This window comes from Haemorhous mexicanus, chromosome 17, assembly GCF_027477595.1.
Source record: "Haemorhous mexicanus isolate bHaeMex1 chromosome 17, bHaeMex1.pri, whole genome shotgun sequence".
NCBI classification, from domain to species: domain Eukaryota; kingdom Metazoa; phylum Chordata; class Aves; order Passeriformes; family Fringillidae; genus Haemorhous; species Haemorhous mexicanus.
Window position 1 is genome coordinate 922,348 of NC_082357.1, and position 25,701 is coordinate 948,048.

General features: G+C 52.9%; 1 protein-coding gene across 4 annotated transcripts in view; it reads left to right on the forward strand.

The window, feature by feature from the left end:
* The first annotated feature begins 746 nt into the window (after positions 1-746).
* Positions 747-25,701, forward strand: part of TEDC2 (tubulin epsilon and delta complex 2) — a 31,802-nt gene continuing 6,847 nt past the window's right edge. Inside the window, exons 1-11 of one of the 4 annotated variants that reach the window (XM_059861237.1) lie at positions 747-793; positions 869-967; positions 1,147-1,202; positions 1,657-2,332; positions 3,743-3,796; positions 5,599-5,683; positions 5,994-6,102; positions 6,315-6,416; positions 6,815-7,026; positions 8,332-8,470; positions 9,262-9,471. In XM_059861237.1, the coding sequence (XP_059717220.1) occupies positions 762-793; positions 869-967; positions 1,147-1,202; positions 1,657-2,332; positions 3,743-3,796; positions 5,599-5,683; positions 5,994-6,102; positions 6,315-6,416; positions 6,815-7,026; positions 8,332-8,466 (1,560 nt within the window). In that variant the 5' untranslated portion in view covers positions 747-761 and the 3' untranslated portion in view covers positions 8,467-8,470; positions 9,262-9,471. Of the gene's footprint in view, positions 794-868; positions 968-1,146; positions 1,203-1,656; positions 2,333-3,742; positions 3,797-5,598; positions 5,684-5,993; positions 6,103-6,314; positions 6,417-6,814; positions 7,027-8,331; positions 8,471-9,261; positions 9,472-16,270; positions 25,602-25,701 lie in introns of those variants that run through there. The other 3 variants (XM_059861238.1, XM_059861236.1, XM_059861235.1) reach the window with 3 other exon arrangements.

The following is a 25,701-nucleotide window of genomic DNA, read 5'->3' on the forward strand; positions in this document are numbered from 1 at the left end:
GGGGGAGGACTGGATTCCTGCTCCTCAGCTGCCTGAACAGACAGTGCCGAGTGCCAGCTACGGGCTCTTCTGGAGAACTGCACTGCTCCGCGGCGAGAGCCGATCCTGACGGGATCCAGCAGCACTCGGAGCCCGCGGCACCAACCCGGCTGCTCCCATAGCAGCAGGGCAAGGCAGATTCCCCTCTCCATCAAAAAACCCCCACTGATTCTCTTTTATGCTGAGGCAAACCAGGGGCGGCGGCAGCAGTGTGCCGTGCGCTGGGCCGAGGGTGGTTCTGCCGCGTTCCCGGGGGAGCGGCGGACAGCCGGCACCGCGCCGGGCCCGCTCCCAGCGCAGAGCTCCGGCGGCGGGGCTCTGTGTTCTCGGGGCGCTCCACTGCCAAGGCTGAGGGGAACAAACCCCGATTGTCTCTTGAGCCCAGCAGAGGTCGAATACCTCGGGCTGTGGAACAGGCCCGCGGCGCCCGAGCCCCCTTAGAGGGGTAGGAAAGAGAGGGAAGCGCCGAAGGCAGCGGAGGGAAAAGCAGCTTCCCCGGGTCCAGCGGGGCATCCCCGGCAGGCACAGCGGCCACAGGGACCCCTCTGCCCGACACCCTCGGCGCCGCGGGGCGCGGGACCGGAGCCGCCCGGAACGCCTCAGGCCCGGGGCCGCTCCCGCCTCCGCCGCGCGCGGGCCCCGCCCCGTCCGCAGGTCCCGGCAGGGCCGCGGCGAGCGCGGGGCCGGCGGGAGCAGCGGCGGGGCCGGGCCGGGCCGGGCCGATGCTGATGCTGCCCGCGGGCCGCGGCCGAAGGTGAGGGGCAGGGAGCCAGGGCCCCGCCGGGCCGGGCTGGGTCCCGCGGGGCGCTGACCGCGCTGGGCCTTGCAGGGCGGCGGCGGCGCTGAGGGCGGCGTTGGGCGAGAGCGCGGAGCGGCGGCGGGAGCTGGAGCGGCGGGCGGCGCGGAGCCGGGCGCTCCTGGGGCGCTGGTGAGTGCGGCGCCGCGTGTGTGGCGCCCCCGTCCCGGGCCCTCCGTCCCCGGGCGGCCCGCAGGGACGAGGGAGGCCCGGGCGCTGGTCCCGCAGCCGCGTCCGAGGCCCCGCGGGCCGGGGTTCCGGTCCCGCCCCGGTGCAGCAAGGCCGGCTCCGTCGCTGTTTGTTCCCCCCAGGGATGATGAGGAAGAGGAGCGGCCCCAGCCACAGGCAGGCTCCAGCACTGAGCATGGTAAGCACTTCCCCCGGGCCGGTGTCCCCTCCTGTCACACCGGCCCTGGGCCAGTTGGGGTGTTAGGAGTTATTCCAATGCTCTGCATCCACTTAAATACCCCGTCTGCCTTTTTCCTCCCTCTCTCCTCTTTGGGATTAGCTTGGAGTCGTGTCTCGTTAGCCAAGGCCGGCAATAAAGTGACTGCGGGCCTGACCCAGGTGTGGGAATGTCACTTGTTGAGGTTGGCTCGGGAGATGTGTTCTGTGGATCACATCCATCCTGGGTCTTCAAAGCTTCTGGCAATCCTACCTGCATCCTCTGTGCAGTGGCTGTTCCCACAGCTAAAAAAATACCTCTTGCACTGGTCATTAGGTTTTGCTTCTTTCTGTGCCACATGGAAGAACAAGTTATTGAAGAGTCAAATAGGGAACATCGATGTTTGAGCCTTCTGACATGTTTTCTCTTCTTGCAGAAGACAGGCCTTCACCCAAAGAGCTAGAGGAGCTGAAACTGCTGAACAGGGCCTTAGAGAAGGCACTGAAAATCAGGAAAAGCATCTTGAAAACTCCATTAGAGGCTCAGGGAGCTAGAGGACAGAAATGGGCAGGTGAGGCACATGCTCCCAAGAAAGCTGAAGAGCAGCAGGTGCCTGTACCTGCTGAGGATGTTCCTGAGTGCAGGAAGGTGAGAGCTGGAGGCAAAAAGCCTTTGTTGTTGAAGAAGCCCTCCCCATACCAGTTAAGAGCCCCTTACAGGACTGACCCAGATGTGAAGAAACTGCAAAGGAAAGTCCCAGCCAGATGTGTTTCTCAAGCCCCCAGGACAGCTGGGAAGATTTCCTCAAAAGGAGTGACTTCCAAACAGGGAAGGAGTCACAGGACAGCAACTGGTGCCAGTGCCAGAGAAGTCTGTGCTGCAGCTGAGCCCCAGGAGACACCAAGCTTGTCTGAATCTGCCCCAAATGAGCAGCAAAGCTTTTCTGGAGGGGATTCAGCTGCAGGAAAGAATTCCACAGTTGCTTGCAAGCAGTTACTTGATGCAGGGAAGAAAAGTTGTGGTTTCCTGGGAGAGTCCAGCAAAAAGGAGGACACTGCAGGTGCGTGGGGAAGGAGCACCTCACCAGGGACAGGCACCCTGCAGGAAAAGGGGTAAGTGTGGGAGATGGGCAGCTCTCCTGTTCTGCTCCATACTCCCAGCCACATGTACAGATCCTGCTGGCTGTAGCTGCTCTGGGGGTCCCAGCCTGGCTTCATCCTCCTCACATCCCTCTCAAGAGGAAGGATCCTATACAGTTTAAAAGCCTTTATTGTGGTTGAGTAAGTGTTTTCATTTTAAGGGCTTATTGTTGGATGGCTGGGGCTTTGAAAGCCTTTCAATTAAGACTTTTGATGTTTCATAGTCCCCTGTGAGTGTTTTGGAAAGCTGTCTCTGTAGAGCTTTCTTGAGCCTTAGCTTTCCTCTGAGTGTACTCTCTATTATAGCATATTGATTTTTTTATTTATTCTGTTTTTTACATAGTGACAATACATAATGCATGATTTTTCCCTCTCTCTCTTTTTCTAAAGCATGTGCCCAGTGCTGTTTGTAGTGATGGCATCTGGGTTTGATGCTGTCCCTGTTAACCTGTAACATACTGCCCATGTAACTACACAAATCAGGACTAACTAAAGTGCAGTTGTTTTAAGGGTTTGGTGCAGGAAGGATTATGAAGGGAATGTTACTGAGATTCTCTGTGGAAAAGTGGCAAAATAATACTTGGAAGATTGCTTTGCCTTCATGCCAGTCTGTCTTGTTTAAGTAATTTCTTTCCTCTTTTGCTTTAACAACATTGAAGCTCCATCTGCATCTGGAAAGTTTTGAGGAGTATTTCTCTCAGCCACCACAACCTAACTCTTGTGTTTGTGCAGGGAGGAAATGATCCCTTTTCACTGGCCTTGGAAGGGCCCCAGGACATTTCAGTGACAGTTGCTGTAGGAACAGGCATCTGGATTCAAACGTTTACTTAAATTCCCAGCTGTGGCCTTGCATTCCTGGTCTGCATGTGGCTAACAACTGCCAACCCTCCTGGTTTTGTAATAACAATCTAGGGGTTATTCTGCTGCAGGGTTAAGAATCATATTCCCAGTGGAAGCTGGAATGTCCCTTTCCTATTTCTCTGAGTGTGACACAGTGCTAAGCAAAGCTGCCTCATCCAGCTAAGGCAGGGCAAGAGGCTATGGCAGACCAGTTTCCCTGCAGGTGTTGTTTGCACGTCTGCACTCTGCTGTGCCACGGCTTTGTCCCAGCTGCCCACCCTGGATGAACCTCTGACTGGTCCAGGCTGCAGGAGCTCTCCCAGCTCACTCCATGATGCCCGTGGAGTCGAATGAGCAACTTAATCTTCCTTCCTTGAGGACAGTCTGGAGACAGTGGTGGATCCAATCTCTAGAGTTGCTGACACCTCCCATTGCAGCTAAATTAATTTCAGATTTTGACACAGCACCATTTTCCCTGTGGGAAGACCAGGCTGAGTTAATTGCTTTCCAGCAGCCAGGATTGATCTTTCTCCTGTTTCACAGATGCCAGCTGAAGCTCCCCCTTCCCTACAGGAAAGCCTACTCCAGGAACTCCAGGTAAGACCAGTCTGACCAGTTCAGTCCAGAACCCCCCTCAGCTTCAGGGCTGTGAGGAGGGGTCAGGTGTGGCTGCTCTGTGTGCCCCGGGAGGCAGTGCCCCACAGGAGCTGGGGCCTGAACTGGGAGCAGGAAGAGCTCCCATACTGCAAGGCTGCTGCTGAGGATGTGTTCTCGTGTTATTGTAGCCACTAGTGCTACTTTTGTTCTCTGAGTGCTAATTACTGGTAATCACTGAGTCAGGACGTTCCTGGAGTGCTTTAATGGTGGGTTTAAGGGTGCAGCAGAAGTCTCTGCTGGTGGCACACACCTTTTGAAGGCAGGACACCCGTGGGATGGGTGTCTGTATACACTGTCCAGTGAGAGTTTCCCAGACCATCCCTGCCCTGCCTTTGCAGCCTGGAAGCAGCACACCTGTGTCTGTCTGAGGCTGGTTCCTGCTGCTGACCCCTTACACTAAGCCAGCTACAGTGTTACTGCAGGGATTCTGCAGGAGGTTGAGGCTTGTGTGCTCTAGTCCATTCACCAGTCTTCTGGACGGGTTTCACACATCTCCTCTGGTGCTCATTGTGTGCTTTGTTCAGATACTAAGCATAAACCCTTTCTTAAATCTAGCTATAGCCCCTTGTGCTGCCCTCAAGAATTCCTCCTCCTCTTGGAAACTGTCATTTATCAGGCACCAGTTTGTTAGTTGCCCTTCTGCAAGTTGTAAAGACTTTATACCCTTAATTTTCACTTCTAAATTGAGCCTTTTAGCATTCCAATCACTTTGGTGTAATTTTATACTTCTCACTATTGCTTTCAACTCAGTAACAGATTGAGAATAACCTTTGCACTAAAGATCTCTTGTAGAGGGTTTGCATCTTGCCTGGGAACTTCTATTCTTTCCTGTTCCATTAACCTTGCCACTTCTTTGCATAATGTATTTCTGAAATCTGCAGATTCTAACATGATTTAAAAGACCCATTAGGCTAGAGAGAAGACACATGCACACTCGAGTTAGTCAGGCACTGCAGAACTATTTTAAGCTTCCTCCTGATGGTTCTCACTGTGGCAGGTTTTGGGAGACAGCCCTTAAGGAAAGGGTATCATGGGGACTGTGCATCCATGAGGATGTTGAACTCTGTGAGAGAAATGCATCTCTCCAGTAGTGCTGTTATTTGTGCTGTGCTTTGTCAGAAAACTGGTGGACTCTGGTGTGAAGTCTTGGCCAGCTTCCTCGTGAAACTGTCCTTAAACCTCTGTCTTGCATCTCTGACATGCTGCTGTCATTCTGCTTGCCATACATCCACTTTGTCCCCCAAAAAATTGTTAAAGAAGAATCTTGAGGAAGTTTGGAATATGAAGCAGTTGGGTGAGAGTTTGTCCTGTCTGCTCTTTTATTTTGTACACCTATACTAACAGAACCAACGTACAGAAATGCAAATGACTTACTCCCAAGAAAGGAAGGGAAGATGTGTTGTTTCCTATGAGGTACAGACACAGGCAGGACAGTAGAACAGAATGAGGGGTGTGCTGCTACTTCTGCTTATGGAAAAGTGCTGTCTTCTGATCCTTCCCCTCAAAACAAGAGGAGAGAGTAACGGGTGCTTTGCAGTGTCTGATGCTTTCTGCAGGGTGTCCTTGCTGATCTGAGAGCAGCCGTGGGAATGAGTTGGGAATGGCTGGTAAATAACCTGTGAGAGACAGGGGGAGGGAGACACTTGTAATTAAAGCACTGCTGTGTCACCCTGGTGTGTCACAGCTCAGCTGTCTGGTACAAAGGAGTATAACTTCCACCTCCTGCCCCTTTGGAATTTCAGGGCGTGGGAGAGATGTCGCCTGTGCCAAACAAGTGCAGATGCAGCAGCTGCAAGGACCCATTTTATGGAGAGAATCCAGACAACTGTATCCTTTCCTAGCAGGTACAGGTTGCAATTGCTCTGCAGTGAGCTCCAAGCTGGAGAGAGTTATGCCTCCAATAACAGCAGTTCCAGCTGGGTCTCTCAGCAGTGGGTTTTCTCACAGTACAGCTGTTGAGCACTTGCAAAACTTCTGATTCAGCCAAACGTGGCCACCAGGCAAGCATGCCCTACACAGCTGTGCTTGCTGTCCTCACCTTCCCCCTGCAGTGCCACTTCCCTCTGCCCTGATTCCAGCTGGCCTGGCCTGGGGCTCAGCATTCTGTGGAACCTTCCTTAAGCTGCTGCTGTTTGAGTTTTGGTACCCGAAGCTGACCCCCAGTCCTGCAGAGATTGAGGAGGAACTAAGGGGCCTCCAGGATGTCCCCTCCCATCTGAGGCAGTATATGGAAGCTGAGCCTGCAGGTAAGGAGGGAAAAAGGGCAGTGGGAGGGCAGAAGGTAGAATAAGGATGATTTGGGCTCAGTTCCACGTGTTTTGTGTTCTTGGCATGTGCTGGACACGAGGGACAGGAACATTCTCTGCCTGAAATGAGGGCTGGTGAACCTGAGGCCATTCTGGAAGCTGTTTGGGGAGGAAGGTTCCAGTGCTCAACCTTTTCTCTGCTTCTCTTGTAGAGCCCCCCACTCTGCAAAGAGAGTATGAAAGCCTTCTGACCTTGGAGGGTTTGCAAAGCACAGTGTCCCAGTGCCTGCAGAAGCTGCAGCTGCTGCGAGAAGGTGAGACAGTCCCTGTGTCTGTGGTCAGGTGTGAACGTGGCCCTTTGCCATCTCTGTGCAGGACACTGCACCCAGGTCATTTTGCTCCTGGTTATCTTTATGGCATTGGACCACTTAATTCTCTGGTGGCAAACAAATCTGTGGTACCTGTGTGTCCTCCCTCTGTGTTCAGGAGAGACTTGGAGCTTTGAACTGCAGTTGCAGTTCAAGTGGGCTGGGGAGGGGACAATTCAGGCCACAGCTTAGGGTGTCCTGATTGTGCCATGTGTGAGGAGCTTACCCTGATTAATACAGTGTCTTTAGTCATCAGTTTCTGGGAACAGTAAGTAATCATAAAGTCTGCAAGTACAGATTTAACTTGTATGTTTTTGTCTCTGCCCTTTCTTGTACCCTGGCAGCTCTGGAGTCCCAGCTGAGGCTGTGCCCAGACTGCCCTGGGGATGTGGGGAGCTGCTCTCCAGCCTGTGTCCCTGCCAGGGGACAGACATGTGACAGTGCAGACATGCTGGCCATGCCTCTCCTCTGTTACTCCAGTCTCCAGGAGCTGAGGGACCTGTTTGCCTTGAAGCTGCAAGTATCAATGCTGCACCAAGAGATTGCCTTACAAAAGGTGAGTCTGGAGAAGTGTCAGTGCTCCCAGAGTAGGGAAGGAAAAGGGCAATTGTGGGGCAGCAGCTGTTGTAAAACGTATTGATGGGCAGCAGCAGCAGCATGGCAAGTTCCTCCAGTGATGTTTCTATGTTTATGCCTTGTTCTCTTTGGTGGTGAATGGGACTTTTGTTGTTGTTGTTGTTAGGGCCAGAGCAGAGGCTCTTACATGCCTGATCCTCTCCTGATAAGATTTTATTTATGTATTCTGAAAGAATTTGGCAGTGGAGGATGTTGTTGGTAATGCCCCTTTTGTCAGGCCTCTACAGCCCTATTAAGGCACCCATTGCCTCATTCCCTCCTGTGTGACTTCCAGCTGGTGAGCTCCTCTGTTGCTTTCCTTTTAAATCTCATACCACTGTGCTGCTAATCTTGCTTTTGCCATTCTGAGACTGTAAGAACAGGGTAGGAGGTGTCAGCTTCTTCAGCAGCCTGAGCAGAGAGTTTGCCACACAGGGATTACTTGTTCTTCTCAGTCAGCAGCAAAGGGGCAGAGAAGATCTGTGAAATCAAGTCTCCTTTGTCCTATTCTTTGCTATTGAATTGAGTTATAGAGGCTCTGGTAAAGTCATTTTTTTGTAAGCCAGAGAGGCATTATTAATAATGGCCCTGTGGCTGAAGACAGATTGCTACCTGACTTCAAATGGGCTTTCAGCATTACAATCCTGAATTATGGATTATGAAGGGTTTGGGTTTGTTGGTTTTTTTTTTTGTCTGCCCAAAATGAAGTGGTGACCAAAGCCTGATTCCTGCTGCTCTGTTGGTTGACTCAGTTTCCTCTGCACATGTGCCCAAATAGATGCTTTGTGCCACGTGAGCCCTGACGGTCTGAAGCAGCCCTGTACAGAATGTGCAGGATAAGTGAAATTCTTGGGACAGGTGAAGTAAGTGGGTATGGAAGAAGACAAAGACCCCAGAAAAGGATGTATCTGTTTCTGGGCCAAACCTGTCCTCTGCCTTTCCAGGGAGGAATGCCAAGTATTATAGAAATTCCTGATAGCTCTTAGCCTGTCTTTGATGGTGAAGATCTGTTTCTTCTTAGGTGTCAGGAGCAGAGCAGGTGGATGGAAGTGGAGCAGTGCAGCACTCCTTCATGTGCCAGCTTTCCCCTTAGGTAGCTTTCATGTCTATAGAAAGAGACTTCCCAGAGAGGAGCAGCTGTGTCCTGCTCCCCATCCCTGCACAGAGCCTTGTGTAGAACAGGAGAGGGAACGCCCTGCAGATATCCTGTACTCCATTCTGTTTGGGTCTTCCTTGTATCCACCAGGGAACACTCATGGAATCACAGAGTAACTCTGATTTGGAAGAGACCCAACTCCTGGCCCTGCATAGACAGCCCAAGAATCCCATCCTCTGCCTGGCAGCATTGCCCAAACACTCCTGGATCTCTGGCAGCCTTTAGAGAGGTGGCTGACACATGCAGTTGTCCTCTCTCCTGGGCAGGCAGTGTGCAGCAGGCTGGGTGGGTTGTGGTGTGCAGGCTGCTCAGACTTCGTAACCTCATGCCAGATGAGAAAAGAAAAAAACAAAAATCCCAGGCAAAATGTCTGTCTGAGCATTAATTCAAGAGTGGGGCACCAAAGACCAGCTTTTGTCCAGTGATTGAAGTGACCTGTGCTTGAATTGTCAGTGAGTCCTAATCCCAGAGCTGATGCTGATGCTGCCCTGGGTTGTTTGACAGCATGGGTTGAGATCCCAGCATGGGCTTAACAGAGCAACAGCCAGGCCAGGGAATGTTGGACAGCCTGAGCAGCCCCCGTGGCCTGTTTGGGCTGGAGTTGCCACTCAGACGTCTGGCATAACTGGGAGGTGATGGGAACAGTCCTGAGAGAGGGGTTGAGCTTTACCCTTGGGTGAGTGAGCACGTCACTGTGTGGCTGCAGAGCTCCTGAACCAGCAGCAGCTGCAGTTTCTTGCAGGGTGCTGATCTCACCAGTGCTGGGCCTTCCCTGCAGCAGGGCAGCAGCACTGCCACTTGACTCTGCCCTGGAAATGCTGGGTGGCTGCCGAGGCAGCTCATGAGCAGAAAATGAACCCTTCTGCCTTTATTAAATATGACAAAAGAAAGTCTCCATCAATCAATTAGCCTGTTATTAGTCATACTGCTCTGATTAGATTTCACTTGTTATACAGCCACTACAAGGAGTACTGGAGTGCTGCTGGCTCTGGTGACAGTGTCTCCTTTGCTTCTGCCCAGGTGATGATGGCAGAGCTGCTGCCTGTCCTGGAGGCCGGGCCATGGCTGGAGGGCTCTGCAGGGCTGTTCCGGGCCATCCACAGCCAGCTCTGTGAGGGGGGCCGGCGATTCCCTGTGCTGGTGAGGGACGAGCTGCTGGACTGAGCTGGGAGCCTCCTGCTAGTCCTGCACAGAGCCAAAAAGCTCCAAGGAATAAATCCTTTCTATGAACTTCTTTACTCTGCCTGTTTATTCAGCTAAATTCCAGGGGCTTGTTTTTGTTATAGGCTTTTTTTAAATTTTATTTTAACTTCCTTTTGTACCGGGAGGACTGGAGCCCCTCTGCTCTGGAGCCAGGCTGGCAGAGCTGGGGGTGCTCACCTGGAGAGGAGAAGGCTCCAGGGACACCTCAGAGCCCCTGCCAGGGCCTAAAGGGGCTCCAGGAGAGCTGGAGAGGGACTGGGGACAAGGGATGGAGGGACAGGACACAGGGAATGGCTTCCCACTGCCAGAGGGCAGGGCTGGATGGGAGATTGGGAAGGAATTGTTCCCTGGGAAGGTGGGGAGGCCCTGGCATGGGCTGCCCCTGGATCCCTGGAAGTCCAGCCAAGGCCAGGTTGGATGGGGCTTGGAGCAGCCTGGGCTAGTGAGAGGTGTCCCTGCCCATGGCAGGGGCTGGAATGAGGTGAGTTTTAAGGTCCCTTCCAACCCAAACCAGTCCGTGTTTCTGTTGTTCTGTATCACTTTCCTAACCTGTTAACTGAGGTTTTGTGAAGCCCCTTCAGGGCTTCAGAGACTGATTTTGGCTTTTCTTCCAAGGCTGTCTCTACCTATAAGCTCAGGATACCAGGCTCCTGGATGCAAACAAGGCAGCAGGGAACAAAACATGTTTGTACTTCCAGCATCCAGAAATCCGAGGAGCCAAGCTGCTGCCCCGGTCCCGTGCTCTCGGCTGGCCCGGAGGGGTCGTGCAGCGTTGACCGGCGGGTTTCAGCGCCGGGAGGAGCGAGCGGGGGGCGCTGCCGCCTGGCTCTGCCCGGCAGGTGGCGGGCGGGTCCCGCGCTCCCGGCCGCAGCCGGGGGACCCGGCAATGTCCCGCCCGGCCCCAGGAAACGCGGGGCCTGCAGCTCTTCCCGCCTTGTCACCGCAGGAAAAGGCCAGCTGCCATTTCTCCTTCATGCTGAGCTTTAGCGTGTAATCCCCAAATTCCCTGGTGTTTCAGGGACAGGTAAAGCTTTGGAGAGAAGTGGAAAACCTCTGCTTGGAAGTACTTGAAATTCCATTCAGGAAGTGTATCACAGCCTACTACAGTTTGACCCAGACCATATCTCAAAGCTGGACTCTTTGTGTGTGTAATTTAGCTCTTAGCAGTGCAAAGACATTCATTAGTTTTTCCTTATCTTTTTTCAAGGCCAGGTTGCTGCCTGGCTCTTCTGAATGTCTGACTCTTTCTGGCACTCTTAATTCAACAAAAATCATTCATATCATAGATGAAAATCAGCATCTCTGACTTTCCCCTTGTTTTTTTTGTCATAGAATCCCAGGAAGGGTTGGGTTGGAAGGGGCCTCATCCCACCCCCTGCCATGGGGGGGACACCTTCCACAGGACCAGGGTGCTCCAGGTCCCATCCAGCCTGGCCTTGGGCACTCCAAGGGAGCAGACACTGCCTCCTGAAACAGGGTGCTCATACACATGAGCATGTCCATGTTTGAATGGGAGAGCTGACATTTGCTATTGTTAATTAGGGTGCTGTTATGGATAACTTGCATCTGCAAGCACTGCATGAGTCACGGAGCATCTGCTGCTCAGCACAGAGCAGGCCAGTGTAAATTGGCAGCAACTTCAGCAGCACAGCAAGGACTGCAGAGGTGGGAAAGGGCTGGGAAAAGGAGACAGCCCACGAGAGAGGGTTCACAGGGGTTGTTGCAAACGCAGAAGGCAAGCTGACCCTCCAGGAGTTGTCCAGAAGGGGTGCACAGTGTCAGGTAGCTGGGTCGTTCTCTTCCTCGGTGTGCAGTGAGGCTTTCTTTCTCTTCCTACACCACATTTTAAAATTTCAGAAATGTGTGAGACTTTAAATAATTTGAATGACTCACTCTTTCAAACCAGTCTTGTGCTGTAGCAGAGATAGATTCCATAGCAGTTCAGCTCAGGGGCTGGGGGCCTTTGTTATAGAATGTGCCATTGTTACTGGAAGAAAGTACATCCAGCTGAGATGAGGAAACAAAGACATAAAGTAGTGTTTGATGCCAGGGGATAGACTTACAGAAATACAGGAAATGAGCAGTATTTTTGGAAAGTGATACATGATCCTAGTGTGGTGTAGACGTGAGCTGAGAAAGCATAGTGAGGGCCAGGGAGAATTAGCAGCTCTTATTCCTTCTTTGTCCCTTGCAGTAGCATTTAAAAGGTTTTGGGGCTTTCCCTACTTGATGGATGGGATCCTGAGGAGGAGGCAAGTTTTTTCTTTTCTTTCCAGAATCTGTGACTTCAAGTATTTTCAACTGCTACAGTTTTTATTTTTCCCTGGCTCTCTTCTCTCCTTCCCCTTTACAACTTCTCCATAGACTGTGCTTGTTTTGCAAATGTGTTTGGCCAGGGGAGGGAGAGCAGCAGTGCTGCTGTTAGTGCACACTGCAAAGAGCAGAGCCTCTTGGAGGGCTTCACATGCAGCACTTGTCTTTGGTTAACATTAGAGAATAATAGGATCACAGGCTGGTTTGGCTTGGAAGTGTAGTATATGATGTAGATAATTCGTGCTTTGGAGATTGTATAAAAATTATAAAGATCCAACCATGCCTCTGACCCCCATGACCAGAAGCAGGGCTTTTAATTTCCAAAAGATTTCCCAGACTCACCCAGATAAAATCATGGCCATTAACGAGTGAATGAGCCTTTCCTGGGTGATCAGCGACCATTTCCCAAGAATGTCCAGAACATTCACCGAACAACACCTGGGAGAGATCACAGGTGATGTCCTGGCTCCAGCTGAAAGGAAGACCATTTCCAGGAGCCCACACAGCCATCCAAGCCTATGGACTGACTTTTGTACGGGACTGCATCTGTATAGTTCCTGTTATACATATGTAGGAATGTACAGAAATCTAAGGTCATGTCTGCTCCAGGCAGAATAAACTGTATATAAGCTGCATACCTGGAGCAGTTGGGGTGACACTCTGGGGAGACGCTGACACTAGGTTGGCTCAACCTAAGTTCACCCAGCGTCAAAGTCCGGGGTTGATGCTGTCTTGGCTGTGGTGGTTTTATAATATTTTATTTTTTGGTTGTCGATCGAATAAATTTATAAAATATTTTTTATATATTTGGCTGCAGAATTGATCACTTATAACAGAAGGGATCTTAAAAATCATTTAGTTCCACCCCTGCCATGGGCAGGGACACCTCCCACTATCCCAGGGTGCTCCAAACCCCATCCAACCTGGCCTTGGACACTTCCAGGGGTGCAGGAGCAGCCCCAGCCTCAGCTGTGCCTAGTTCTGGAGCTCTTTTGAGCCCCCCAAGGGGTTTATCCTGCACGTGCTACCAGATCTGCCACCAAGTGCTGCTGAAGCCCCTCCTTGGAAGGGGCCACAAGGAGAGACTCAACAGTGGGGCTTTAGGGGTGCTCCCTGTCTAAAACAGAAATAATTTGAGTCTTGGTGAGAGGAATGACACCAGCAGTGGTGTGGAGGAATGTCCTGCCTCTTCCAGCCCTTCTGAGGGGTCTGGCAGCATGTGAGTGGTGGCAGGGCCTGCCAGGCTGTGCCCTGCTGCTGTGGCTGTCCTTGGCACACTCCCATCCCTGGGAACAGGGCAGGAGGGGCTCCCTGGGCCAGGGGCACACCTCAGGGTTGGTAGAGGCAAACCCTGCTGAGCTGTGTGAGGCATCAGGGAATTTCATCAAAGTGCAGTTTAAGATGGGAAATGTTGAAGTGGGAGGAAAACTCCCAGCCCCCTCTGAAGATGACAAATTTGCTGTTGATGTTCTTCTCTAAATGAGCTTTCTGGGAGCTCCAGAGAGCAGGTTACTTGATTAAAACTGTGTGTGAGTCAAACCTGAAGCATTAACAGCTGACTCAGCAAGTTGTTGTGCCAGTCTAGAGTTCTAGAAAGAACACTGGTGCTGCAAAATGCTGGGACAGAGCTCTTGGATTTTAGGGGAGCTTCTGGGGGGGACTGTATGTCCACACACATTTTTTAGTTTTTATATTATTTTACCCAAATCAGTCTCTCCCTGAGTTACAAAATTCAGGATGAGCTTGTGTTTTCCAGCTGAAGCTTTGCTGAGATATTTTGTCTGCTTCTGCCAAAGCTGGAAGGGGTGGGTTTGGGTTCCTCAAGCATGCAGAGCACACTGAGGATACTGGATGTGGGAGCTGCAGGATGCAGAGAGCTCCTCCAGACTGTCCCAGCGTGCCTAATTATCAGTAGACTGTAAGCAGTGAGTGGGAAATGCTTTAATAGCCTTATGAATGCCAGGGGAAGGAGCCAACAGGGATTTTTTGTGGGCAGGCAGCCAGTTCATGGCTGTGCATTTCCAGTCCTGAGTCCTGTCACCATCGTGGAGTCACTAAGAGGCTGCAGCAGATGATGGATCTGACACCAGGGCTTGTCACTTGTTATCTCTAAAACAGAGATTGATGTGATTTCCCTTGCTCATCAGCTTGGTTTTGTATGTCTGTGCTCTCTGCAGCAAGGCCTCTTGTTCTGGGGGATTGTGGTTGATTTTTACAAGCATGTACACTGGGACTGGTGCAGATGACATCTGGTTTCACTGGCAGCTTCCTAGTCCTCCTTCACACACATTAATAACAACCTCACAAAAGCAAACCCCTAACCATTGCTCAGTCTGACAGGAAAACAATTCATTAAATAGGTATTAAAGTTCCTACCATTCACCACACAGATTGAGCACTATTTTTGTAACCACCACCCAGAAGAAAAGATCTATAATCTTGGTTTTAATTTGTGGAGAAAAAAGGGGGTTAGCATTTTAATAAAAAAGAATTTCTTTGGCTGGTGAATGAATCTGAGCTCAGTTAGACAGAAGAGGGCAGGAAGCAGCGTGCCCCCTGTGCCAGGGAACAAAGAGCTGGGAATGGGAGGGGGGAAAATTAAAAGGGAGTTTTCAACTTTCTCCTTTCACAATGAGAAAGTTTACAGTAATGTGTTATTTAGGCACACAAATGAAGATGTCTGACTTATTTTTAGCCAGAAAAAGAAAGATAACCAGTGGATCAGGAGTTTGGATAAGAAAAAGTAACTAGAAACAAGATGTGAGTCAGTGGAGGAGTCTGGCCTTGGAAAAAAGCTTGTCTGGAGTCTTCCCCCCTGGTTTCTGGGAGCACAAGCTCCCAGATGTGCTCATGCTGCTGTTAGGTTTGTCCTCAGCCCTTACATGTCCAAGAGGGAAACAGCTGATTTGTCTCACCTGAGGTCCAGCTTAAGGAAAGACTCCAGGGAGGCCCCAGGTGCGACTCGGCAGGACCCCAGCGGGCTCCTTCCCTGGGCAACGCTGGCTTGTGCATTTCCTTTCACTGCAGCTCTGTGCCACCTCAGCAGCTTTCCCCTCTCTCCAAAGCAGTGTGCCACAGCTGGTGGTTCAGCTGGCACAGCCTGGAGCTTTGCAATCTGCACTCCTGTTCTCTGGGCATCGCCCTTGGGGTTTTCTTTTCCTGCTCGGGGCTCTGAAGCTCAGAACACACAGCAGTTTTCTCTGGAGGTGAAGGTTCTTCGAGGACATGTTAGCAGTACACCTTGCTTTTGGAACTGTTGGGCAGCTGAGTGCTGTCCTGCAAGGTGAGGGCATCTGGCTCTCACTGCCTCCAGGGTGGGAGTTCTGGCAACCAACCAGGCACAGGGACACAAAGGAGAGAGCACAGGAATCAGAGAATCATGTAAGTTGAAAAGATCTAGAAGAACTTCAAGTCCAAATGTTCCCCCACTGCCAAGACCACCACTAAACCATGTCTGCACATCTTTTAAATCTCTCCAGGGATAGTGACTCAACAAAAAAAAAAAATTAAAAAAAAAAAACAAACCACACAACCCACCAAAAACCAAAACCTTAAAAAAAAACACGTTTACTGAAACCATAAATAGAGCTTTAATTATAATATTTTGCTGACTGTGCAATGGGATAGAATTCAAATAGTTGGATACTGGATGCAGGGATGAATCAGACAGTATTTTTTGTGTTTAAGTAAGTTTGGGCATATAAATTTGAACATAACCCCATGTTTCTGTGACCGTTCCAGGCTCACTTTTAGGGTCATTAGGAAAGTCAGTGTGTTTGCCAATATCTTTTCAACTATTTTCAATCTTAACTACCTGGTATTGTCTCAGTTTTAAATGGTGTTTGTTGTGTTGTGCTGTTCTGGAGTCTTCTCGAGGGTGACAGAGCTCTTAGCAGAGATCCTGCTGTCCTTGCAAGAGCAAACTCCCCAGATTTAAAGGAGTTGTTTGACTGAACAAAGCCTTAGTGATTTGAATCGTGTGTCATTCCATCTCCCTTCCTCCTACCAGCGGGAGCACCGTGCTCTCCATTCCTAGGGAGGAGTTGGGGGTCTTGCTCATGACAATGCAAACAGCATTATTTGGGCTTTGGGCTTTTAATTAGGTTGGGGGTTATTTGTTTTTTGGGGTTTCTTTTCTTTTTAAAAAGTAATTACAGTAAAATAGCTTGTTGGCATGTCTGAGGTGCGTTTCTTGTCTGAGAGCCTTAAAACCAGTGTGCCTGGTGTATGAGTCACTCAGCTGCACTGGGCAGCACTGGGAGTACCCAGAGCTCCTTCTCCAAGGCAGAGGAGGAGATCAGCAGAGCTGCTGGGCACCTCTTCTCCCAGCCTGCAGCCCTTCCAGTGCCAGGCTGCCAGCAGGTTGCCAGCAGTGTGTGCTGAGTGCCCGCTGTGGCCCGAGCTGGGAAGGTCTGTGTGAGCTCAGCCCTGGTGCTGGGAAGGAGCATGGCTGTGCCTGGGGGTGATGCAATGATCCTTTTCCATCTGCTCCCACCCATCTCTGAACCCACAGGGCATCCTTCTCTGAGACACGTGAATGCCTCCTCTCAAGCCCCCTCCCTGGTTTGGAAGTTCCTCTGGAATGCTGTGGCTGGCACTGGCCTTCTCCCCCCTCCCCAGAGGGGCTCCCCAGGCAGTGTAAGAGCCAGGGGCCCAGAATAGCTCAGAGATGTCACCCAGCCAAAGTCTTTGTTGGAGTGGATCAAGGTGACACTTGGCTGCTATTTTCAGCCCCACACTTCCTGATGGCTGTTGGTGCTTTATTCCCCTGCTTTGATTATTTATTTATTTCCCTTTTGCTGAATCATAGACCTGGAAAATACTTCTTAGGTCACTGAGGATCCAAGAATGTGCCTCCTGATTTATTTTGCTGCCTGTTTTCCAGCTTTACTTGGCACGAGGCAGCTTAAAATGGACTCTGAGATGCCACCTGTGCTTCTTTAATGACTCTTTCCTGCTGTGTGAGTTTCTTCCCTGTTCTTTATCTTAAAATTAATGGAGCTGCTCAAAGCTTAACACTGACTTTGCCAGGGTTTTTTCCACAGTCAGCTGTGGTTGTTGGTGCCATATTCACCTGCTCTCATTTCTCTGCAGCTCTTCATTGCAGTCAAAGTTTATTTCTGGTGAGGGACAGTTGTGCAATAAATTGTTACTCAGTATTTCCTACTCAAGTCTTAATCTGTCCTGTGGCTCTTGCATGACCTGTACCAGATTTTCACCATGAAAAGTGATCAGGCCCGGGCCCAGGCTGTCCAGGGCAGTGGTGGGGTCACCATCCCCAGAGGGATTTAACAAATGTGTGAGTGTGGCACTTGGGGTGTGGTTTAGGGGTGACCACGGTGGTGCTGGGTTAGTGGCTGGAACTGATGATCTTCCAACCTTCACAATTCTGGGATTCTGTATTAGCCAAATAAAGGCAGAATTATTAATTTTCTCACAGAGCCAAAGGAAAAAACCCTTGTGAGGATTTATTTAAGTTATTACAAACTGCTGGGGTTCGTTGCTTTTTTCCAGTTCCTCTGTGCAATAAGTCAACGCCTGTGGTCTGTTAGCATTTAATTTTTAACCAAGTGAGGGTCATTTGTTGAGAGCACAGTGTGAGAAGGCTTCAGGGCTGCCAGTTTTCTGGATTTCTACAGCCTAGACCCCAGTTCTGAGCTGTGTGTCCCAAAGCTGAGCAGTGAGCTGGGCACAAGTGAGTATTACTTCTTTGACTCATGCAGGGCCACATGTGAGTTGTGTAACAGTGATTATCTTCAGTTACCTTTGCCCACAGATGTTCCTGCCAGATTTGTGGTTTTCTGTTCTTGTTTCCAGCCCCATTACCTTCTAGTTCTGGACAAAATAAGGCATAATTCCTTCATATACAAAACTCTCCTATGCAGTGGTTTAGCTCCAGGAGGGAGTGTTCACCCTGAGCCCAGCAGGACCTGGAGCTGTGAGCAGAGCAGGAGGCTGTCTGTGCCTCCTGGCCCTGACTTCTCTGCTGCAGCACTTCCACGTGGTCTCAGAATTATTTTGGCTCTAACATCTGCTTTGAGAAGGTGGTGTCAGTGTCTCTGGTCCATAATTATGGACTGAAGGTGGTGTCAGTGTCTCTGGTCAGTCACATAAATAGGGACCATGGGACTCCTTCCTCCTGCCACAGCACTGGGCAGTGCTAGAGGACTTGGATCTCCTCCTGCACCTTGCCTCTTCTGGGATTCCCTAGTGGTGCTCAGCATCATATTTGATTCTGGGCTTCCTTACTTCAAAATTGGAGAAACTGAACTGTTTTAGATGGATCCTGGCTTCCTCATCCCTCCTTTCCTCCTCATTCCCTTCTAGGATCCAGCTTTCTTGCTCAACCACCACCATTCTGTCACCCACCCAAGGCATTTACCTTCTCTGCTCTTTCCTGTTCCTCCTCAACAGGAATTTCCCATTTGTTTCCTTCCCTCCTGCAGCTCTTTGTCAGGCTTTGGAGCCTCTGCCCCAGCCAAGGGCACCAAGCCAGGCTGTGGGCAGGGTTCTGACAGCAGGGAGAGCTCCTGTGCCCCATCCATCACCCCAAAGGTCCCTGGGGGTGTCTGTGTGTAGAGGGAGTGTCATCCCTCTCTGCTCCTGCAAAGTGACTCATCCAGCCCCAGCTGCACTTTCATCTCCTGTGGGAAGAGGGAGGAGGATTCACAAGTCTCTATTTCTGCTGTGAAAATTACACCCTTAGGTTGGTTACAGGAGGAGTGTGGAGGGAAGGAGGGGAGCACCCAGGCAGAGGAGCCTGTCAGCCCACCAAGGGTGGAAGATTCAGGGCCCAGAAAGATGGACTCACACCATGCAGCCCACTGCACTTCTGTGACTTTACAGAAAACAACCATGGGATCAGAGAAAGTTGCCTGAATTTGGCCTCTGAATGAAGGAGGGAAAGTTCATCCAGCTGTCTTCCACACATGAGTGTGAAAAACTTCCTGGTGGTGACCCTGCCCCAGCCCAAACCCAGTGCAGGGTTGTCCTGGTCCTGCTTTTTCTTTCCAAGCAGGAGCAAAGCCAGCACAGCTCTGTGACATGCACTGGGCTCTCTGCAGATGATTTCTTTGAAAGCACCTGTGGGCTTGTAGAGGTCCTTGGTTGGACATTGCTGCTGCTTTGGAACACTCTCAGGTGAGCTGTGTCTGGGTGGCAGTAGGAGCACTTTGATACATGCACACCTCCTGCAGATACGTCTGCACCTGTGCTTTACCCCTGTGGGACTGCAAGCAGTGGCAGGGTTGGTCCCAGGAGACACAGGGCTGCTGCAGCAGGGTCACAGCAGTACTGCTGAGTCAAATACTCAAAGCCCTCCTGCATCAGAACTGAGACATGAAAATGGGTGTTCTTCTAACCAGCCAGGACTTGTTTTTCTCACCTATTGCTTTTTCAAGGCCAGTCACTGCTCTTCAGCACCACTTAGAAACAGGTCCAGCTGTCAATCCACGAATGCTGCTGGGTTTTGATGGAAGCCAAGAGTCCTTTTCAGTCCTCTGAGTGCAGGCTGGAGGTGTGGGGATGCTGCAGGGGTATGACCAGCACGGGGGGGCTGGAGCTGTGTTTAGGGGTGGCACAACATCACCAGTTTCCTGAGAAGAATTTTGGGAAGTGTTGCATTGCCACTTGGAGTATTTTGGATATACTCCAAACTCTTGGAGTATTTTCTTCCAAAATACTCCAAATTCTTGGAGTGTTTTCTTCCAGACCCCACTGTCAGCAGCAGCTGAATTATTTTAGCTGATGTTTTCTTCAAGGGTTCAGCTTGGGGTAAATTTAAGCCTGAACATTTTCAAGTTGGACAAAGCTTCACAAAGCTGAAACTGGAGCTTGTGCTGGGCCGTATCAGCCTTCTGCCCTCGCTCAAAGGGCATTGACTCATGGAGTTCTGCTGCTCTTCCTCCCCTCTAATGAGCAATCAGGAGAGTAAATAGCAAAACTCGGTTTGCAGAGCACTGTGTGCTGCATGTCTGCCTCAGCTGGAGTTATTTTCCCACTGCTATCTCTGTGCAGAGCCAGAGCCCTGTGCCCAGCTCTCTGGTGTCTGCAGCTGCCTGCATCTGGGCATACCGTGGGAATTGTGGGCATTCAGCTGATACCTGATCAATTTCCACTTTTGTTATTTCCAAATGTTATTGAAGAAACTGGGAGCAAGAAGAAAAGCCAGGAGTCTTGCAGACCCAGCCCCTCTGTTTTGGTGCTCACAGGTTGCATGCAGCTTCCCAGGCCAAACCTGAAGAGGGGCAAAGTGTGATCCAAACCAGCTTTATTCTTTCCCAGAATGGCATGACTTCCCTGGGGATGCTGTAGGCAAGAGCAGTGCCCATAAAAAAGGGAGGATAAAACATCCCCTGTGCAGACTAATGGCCAAACTTCCCCTTTCCTGAGCCAGTCCCTCTGAACCAGCTCCTCTGATTCTCCATCTCAGCTTCCACAGAAGCTCCCTCTAGCTGCCCAGCTCTGCTGCTCCTGCAGTGTGGATTTTCTTCCTTGTTTTTGGCTTCCTCTCAGTTGATGCAGACACACAGCTGGGCCCCATCAGCTCAGGGGAAGCTCTGACCTGGGAAAGGCTCCAGGTCTTCAGGTTTGCTGCAATAGCTCATTCCTTTCCTCTCCCCTTCAGGAAAACCAATTAAAAGATAAAACAGGGCAGGAGAAGCCAGAGATGGGGAACTGTTTGTGCCCTCTCCAGTCTTGGTGCCTCTCTGATCCACTCGTGGTAAAGGTGGCACGAAAAGCTTTTGCCCTCAAAAAAAAGTCTCTGCTGATGTTCAGAGCTGGGCAGGAGGATTTTGTACTGAACCTCCTCCAGGCTGTTTGTGTCTCCCTCCTGCCTGCCCAGGAGCCCTGGGTGGCATCACTGGGCTCTGCCACATTCTGCACGTGTGTGGCTCTGTGCTGGAGCAGTGCTGAGCCAACATCACCTACCTGTGCTCAACCCTGCTGTTCAAAAATGGTTCATCTCGACAGTCACGATGTGGGCACTGCAGGGAAAGGCAGCAGTGCCTGGGGGCCCTGGTGGGTACCGTGCCAGCTCCCACAGCCCAGCCCAGCCCAGCCCTCCTTCCCGGGAGAGCTTCCTGTGGCTCTGCTGATCCCCTCCTGTTCTCAGCTGCCTTTCAGCATCCTGCCCCCGTGGACCTCACCCTGCTGCTGCCCTGCCTGCTCAGCAATCGTCTCAAATCCCAAATCTTCCCGCACCTCAGCTCCAGCCCCTTTCCTTCCTGGTCCCGTGATCGGTCACCCTCTATTCCCCGCAGTGTCACCCGCAGTGTCCCACCAGCACCACCAGTCCACGGATTCCCACTGAGGCCACCCAAGCCCTGTGCCAGGGAACAAAGATGGAGAGGGTGACACCGGGAGAAAGAGAACTTGGAGGGAGGTGATGGTGTTGGCATCGCCCACGGAGGAGGCAAAGGGGCTCAGGGGAGCGCTGGAAGTCCCGCTGCCCGTTCCCTTGGGATCTGCCTGCCCGGGGGCTGCAGCACTGCGGGCTTGGAGCGCTGGGCAGTCAGAACAGCGTCCCTGCCCCAGCGCTGCCTGGCAGGGTCCGGGCTGGCGAAAACAGACGCAAGTTGGAAAAAGACATGCCAAGAGCGATCCCAGCCGGGCTGCTCCCAGCCCGAAACAGTTAAGGGGCGGCGGGGCCGAGCCGGTCCTCCCACCAACATGAGATCACCGCAGCCACCGCCAATCCTCGCTGCAATCCTCCTCCAGCCCTCGCTCGGGCTGGCAGCGGAGGAGCCGGGAGCCGAGGCTGCGAGTGAGAGCGGCGGCAGACGAGATCCCGGCCCGTCCGCGCCGTGAGCCGCCGGACAAAGGGAGCATGTAGGATCCGGAACCTTCCCTCCTTCGCCGGCACAGCGACTCTCGTCCCTTCCAGACGCGCCTTGTGCTGCTCCTTCCTGGGTTTTCTTGCCAACATGATGGGCTGCAAGTCCAACTCACTCACTTGCCTGCAGGGAGGAAAACCAGGGCTGCCGCTGGCCACAGCCACCGATTCCACGGCCACACTCAACAAACTGGCCCTGGCCACGGGCGGGACCGAGAAATCCTGGTACCGCTGCATCTTCCCCTTCGGCATCGTCTCCGTGGTCATCGGCGTCGCAGCGACGTGCATCACCTTCACCATCAATGGCCCCCAAATGGACATCGCTAAGGTGGTCTCGGTGGCCACCTTGATCTTCGGGGTGGGGCTGCTGGTGGCTGCCTATGTGTGCTGGCGGGCCAAGCGGGAGCGGCAACGCAAGCGGCAGCGCCAGGAGCCCGTCGCCCTGGAGCAGGGAGCCCTATGACCCGGGCTGGGGGCACAGGCTCAGCTCCACCCGGAGTCCCCTGCTCACACACCCCCCTCCGCGAGCAGAGGGGTGACAGCACCGGCTTTGTCGCATCCGAGGAGGTCCGGACCCTGCCCGAGGCCAGCTTGCCGTCATTCTCCACCCCGCCCGCGCCAGCGTCCGGCCATCCCCGCTCCCGGCATGGGGTAGGGGCAGTCCGGCCACGAAAAAGGCTCCCTCCTGCCTGCCTGGGACCAGCATGGAAAGAGCCCGGAGAGTGGCCAAGGAGGCCGGAGAGTGGCCAAGGAGCAAATCGCCAGCCAGGGACCCGCTGCCTGTCCCTGCCGTGCGCCGCCGGGGATCCGCGGGGCGCTGCTCTGTGCCGAGGAAACCGAGGCAGCCCGGCAACCCCTGCTGGGCGTTGGAAGAGCCCAGCATCACTTCTGTCCTCTTGCGGTTTTTCCCTGCGGCCAGGACCCGCGTGGCGCAGGACAGAAGGAGTTTCGAAGGGAATTGTGTGCGTGCGGGGAGCCGCCGGAGAGCGGCGTGGGAGTGCGGGCCGCAGCAAACAGCGATGCGGGAGCAGGGCCGGCCCGGCAGGGAGCCCCGGGGACAGCGACGGCGACAAGGGCAGGTCGGGAGCCGAGCCTGCCGGGGGTAGCGGATCTTGGTAGCGAGAAAGGGGGAATGGAGGCGCTCAGCCTCGAGCGGGCGGCTGCTCGTAGGGGTTTGCTGTTCGCGGAGGAGGAGCTCGGGCTCTTTCCGTGCCCTCGCAGGTGACCCAGCCCGGTGGTGTCCTGGCATGTCCAGGGGTGCGGTGCTCGTGCTGTGAGCTCGCAGCAGCATCCCCCAGCTGTGGGACTCTGACAGCAACGCTGTTGTGGAGAAGGAGCTGGACGTTCATCCAAACGAGCAAATACACTTTTAACACATTTTTTTTTTTAAACGAAGTCCATGCTCCCATTCTTTGAATTTAGCATTGAACTCATTACTCTAAAAAGGTGTGAGACCTGGGCGCGGGGTTCCTCTGTGGCTGCTCCCGTGCCCGGTAGCGGGGGCTGCGGCAGAGCCGGGCTGCTGCCCTGCCCCAGCTGGCCCCGCAGCCACAGAGCCTCCCAAAAGCTGCCCCGTTGCTCCTGCACCGCGACCGTGCCAAGAGCTACCGAGAGCAGCCCCGCTCCCCCAGCTGGAGCCCTCCACGCCCAGCGGAGCCCGGGAGCGGGGCCGAGAGAACGAGCGGAGCGCGCCGCGGCAAAGCCGAGCTTGTGCCCGGGGATCCGGGGCACTCCCGTGTGTGCCGTGCCACACGCAGCCCTCCCTGCCCGCAGCTCTCATCCCGACCGTCTTGTCTTCATGATTATATCGTGTTCCACAGCCCCCGGAGCTGCTGCTTGTCACAGCATGCATGGTCCGAGCCACGGCTCGGGAGAGTGGGATCCCGGGGTACCAGGGCTTGGAGACCCAGTCCTACAAACCCAGGCTCAAATACCCAGAGTTTGGAAGGCTTGGAGACTCTTTCAGCCTCAGATCTGATCAAAGCTTTAGTTTTTTTTGGGACAGTATCCCAGAGCCCCGCTCTGTGGATGAGTTTAGCAGACGTTGAGCCCAGGCTGTTCTTCCTAAGCCTGGTCAATGTTTTGAGGTGTTTAAATAGTTTGTGGTTTCATCCTCTCAGGGTCAGCAAACCAGGGGTTACCAGCCACAGGGGCTCAGTGGTGGGTGTGTGGTGTCAGGGATGCTCAGTGATAAGTTCAGGTATTGAGAGTTTGAGTGCCAGCCCAATTTTATTATTTTTATTTCATTCTCCTTGCTGCAATACTTCAGCAAACACGTTTGTGGCTGCCTGCAAACCCCTCTGCTCTCACCTTGCCCATCACCACCACCAGGACCAGGAGTGCTGCTCCTAATCCTGCCCAGACCCATCTCACTTTTCAAGTGCTCAGCCCTTCTTCCCACCATTCTGAAGCAAACCCATCTACACAGGATGTTGGGATGATTGTCCAGGTGCACCTGGAACGCCTTGGAGCCAGCCCAAAATGTCTTGCATCAGGCCCTGTTACATCTCACCCTTCTTTGATCTTGAAATCCAGTTCTCCAGAGCCGAATCACCTCTCTCCTGCTCCCTAAGCTCCCTCAAGGTGGCTCTCAGCAAGACCTGGAGCAGTGGAGCCCACCCCAGAGACAGCCTGGATGAGCTGGAGTGCCAGTCCTGCACAGGCCAACATTTTGTTCTGTTTCTCTTTGAGGGATTTGAGTTCTGCCAAGAGAGGCACAGCCACAACCACCCCTCCTGCTGCCTCTGAGGGTTTGCTCACACGGAGGGACTCTGGCAGTTCCCCCACAGGACTGCACTGGTTGGGAGCAAGTCCTGGGGAATTTCAACCCCTTAAACAGCCCTGAGTGGGGGTTGTGGCTGCAAGAAGAGATGGCTGGGAAAGTTACACCTAGGTCACCAAGAACTTGGAAGGAAGCAGATGAAAGGAGCCAGTCTGCACTCCTAGAGCACCTGGGGATCCAGAATTTGCCACAAGCTGGAACCAGCAGTTCTGTGTTTGGTGACAAACCCTGCCACTATCACACCCTCCTCCTTCTCAAGTGGCATCTGGTGCCAGTGCTGGCATTGCAGATGTGTGGGAGCTGCCTGGCCATGGCTGTTCCCTTTCCTGTGCAAGCTGGAGAGGCTCCAGAGGACACCCCACTGCAGCATCCCACGTGGCACCTGGGCACCCCAGCCAGCCTGCCCACTGGCACTGCTCCTGGGCTCAGTGCCCAGCAGCCCCTCTGCTCCAGGTGCCTCAGCATCACAGCAGAGCCAGAGGCCAGCTGTCCTGGCCCAGCACTGGTTTGGGGAAAGGGGCTCACAGGGCTGCCCTGGCTGTTGTCCAAACCCAGCAGCTGAGGTGGTGGCACAGGAGCTGTTGGTGCACAGATGGATCCACCTGCCTCTGAGCAGGAAGGTGCTCTGGGTAGGCAGAGCTGGGGCTGCCTTACCACAGTCTGGGGCTGAGAGACACTTCACCCTTGCCAGGGGAACCAAAGCAAAAATTATTAAACCTGTCAAGCTCACTCAAACACCAGTTTTCATCTGCTTTGCCTGGAGCTGCAGCCAGGCCCAGCTGTGCTGCCTCACTGCCCAGTGACCTGCACCCTCCAGAGGCCTCTGTGCCCCTGGCAGGAGTTCTCGAGGGAGGACAGGTGGCTCAAAGGCTGTGCAAGGCACCTTCCCAAGTCATGCCTCGATATAACCTGGATTGCACCAACAGTGCAACCTCTCTTCCAGTGCAGGGAGAACGTTCCCCAGCCTAGGGACACTCCCCTCCAGGGACAGCCTCCCCAAGCTTTCTGCACACACCAACCCATCCCAGCAACGCTTTCAGCTGCTGTGACAGCCCTGGTGCTGTCTCTGACAGATCCACCCCAATCACCTTTCAACTCTAAACAGGATTCAAGGGAAAATTTCAAGTTTTGTGGCACCAGAGGGAAGGGTTAAGAATTGTTGCTGCCAGATTGGGAACAGTTGCAAAAGGGAAACATAAAAATAAAAATATGCATCCCTAAAATAAACCTGACATTCGTTTCTTATCTTGGCTGACACGTGGGGCTGCTCCCAGTGCCTGGGTTTGGCTGCAGAGGGTGGAGCTCCCTCAGAGCCCGGCTCTCCTCG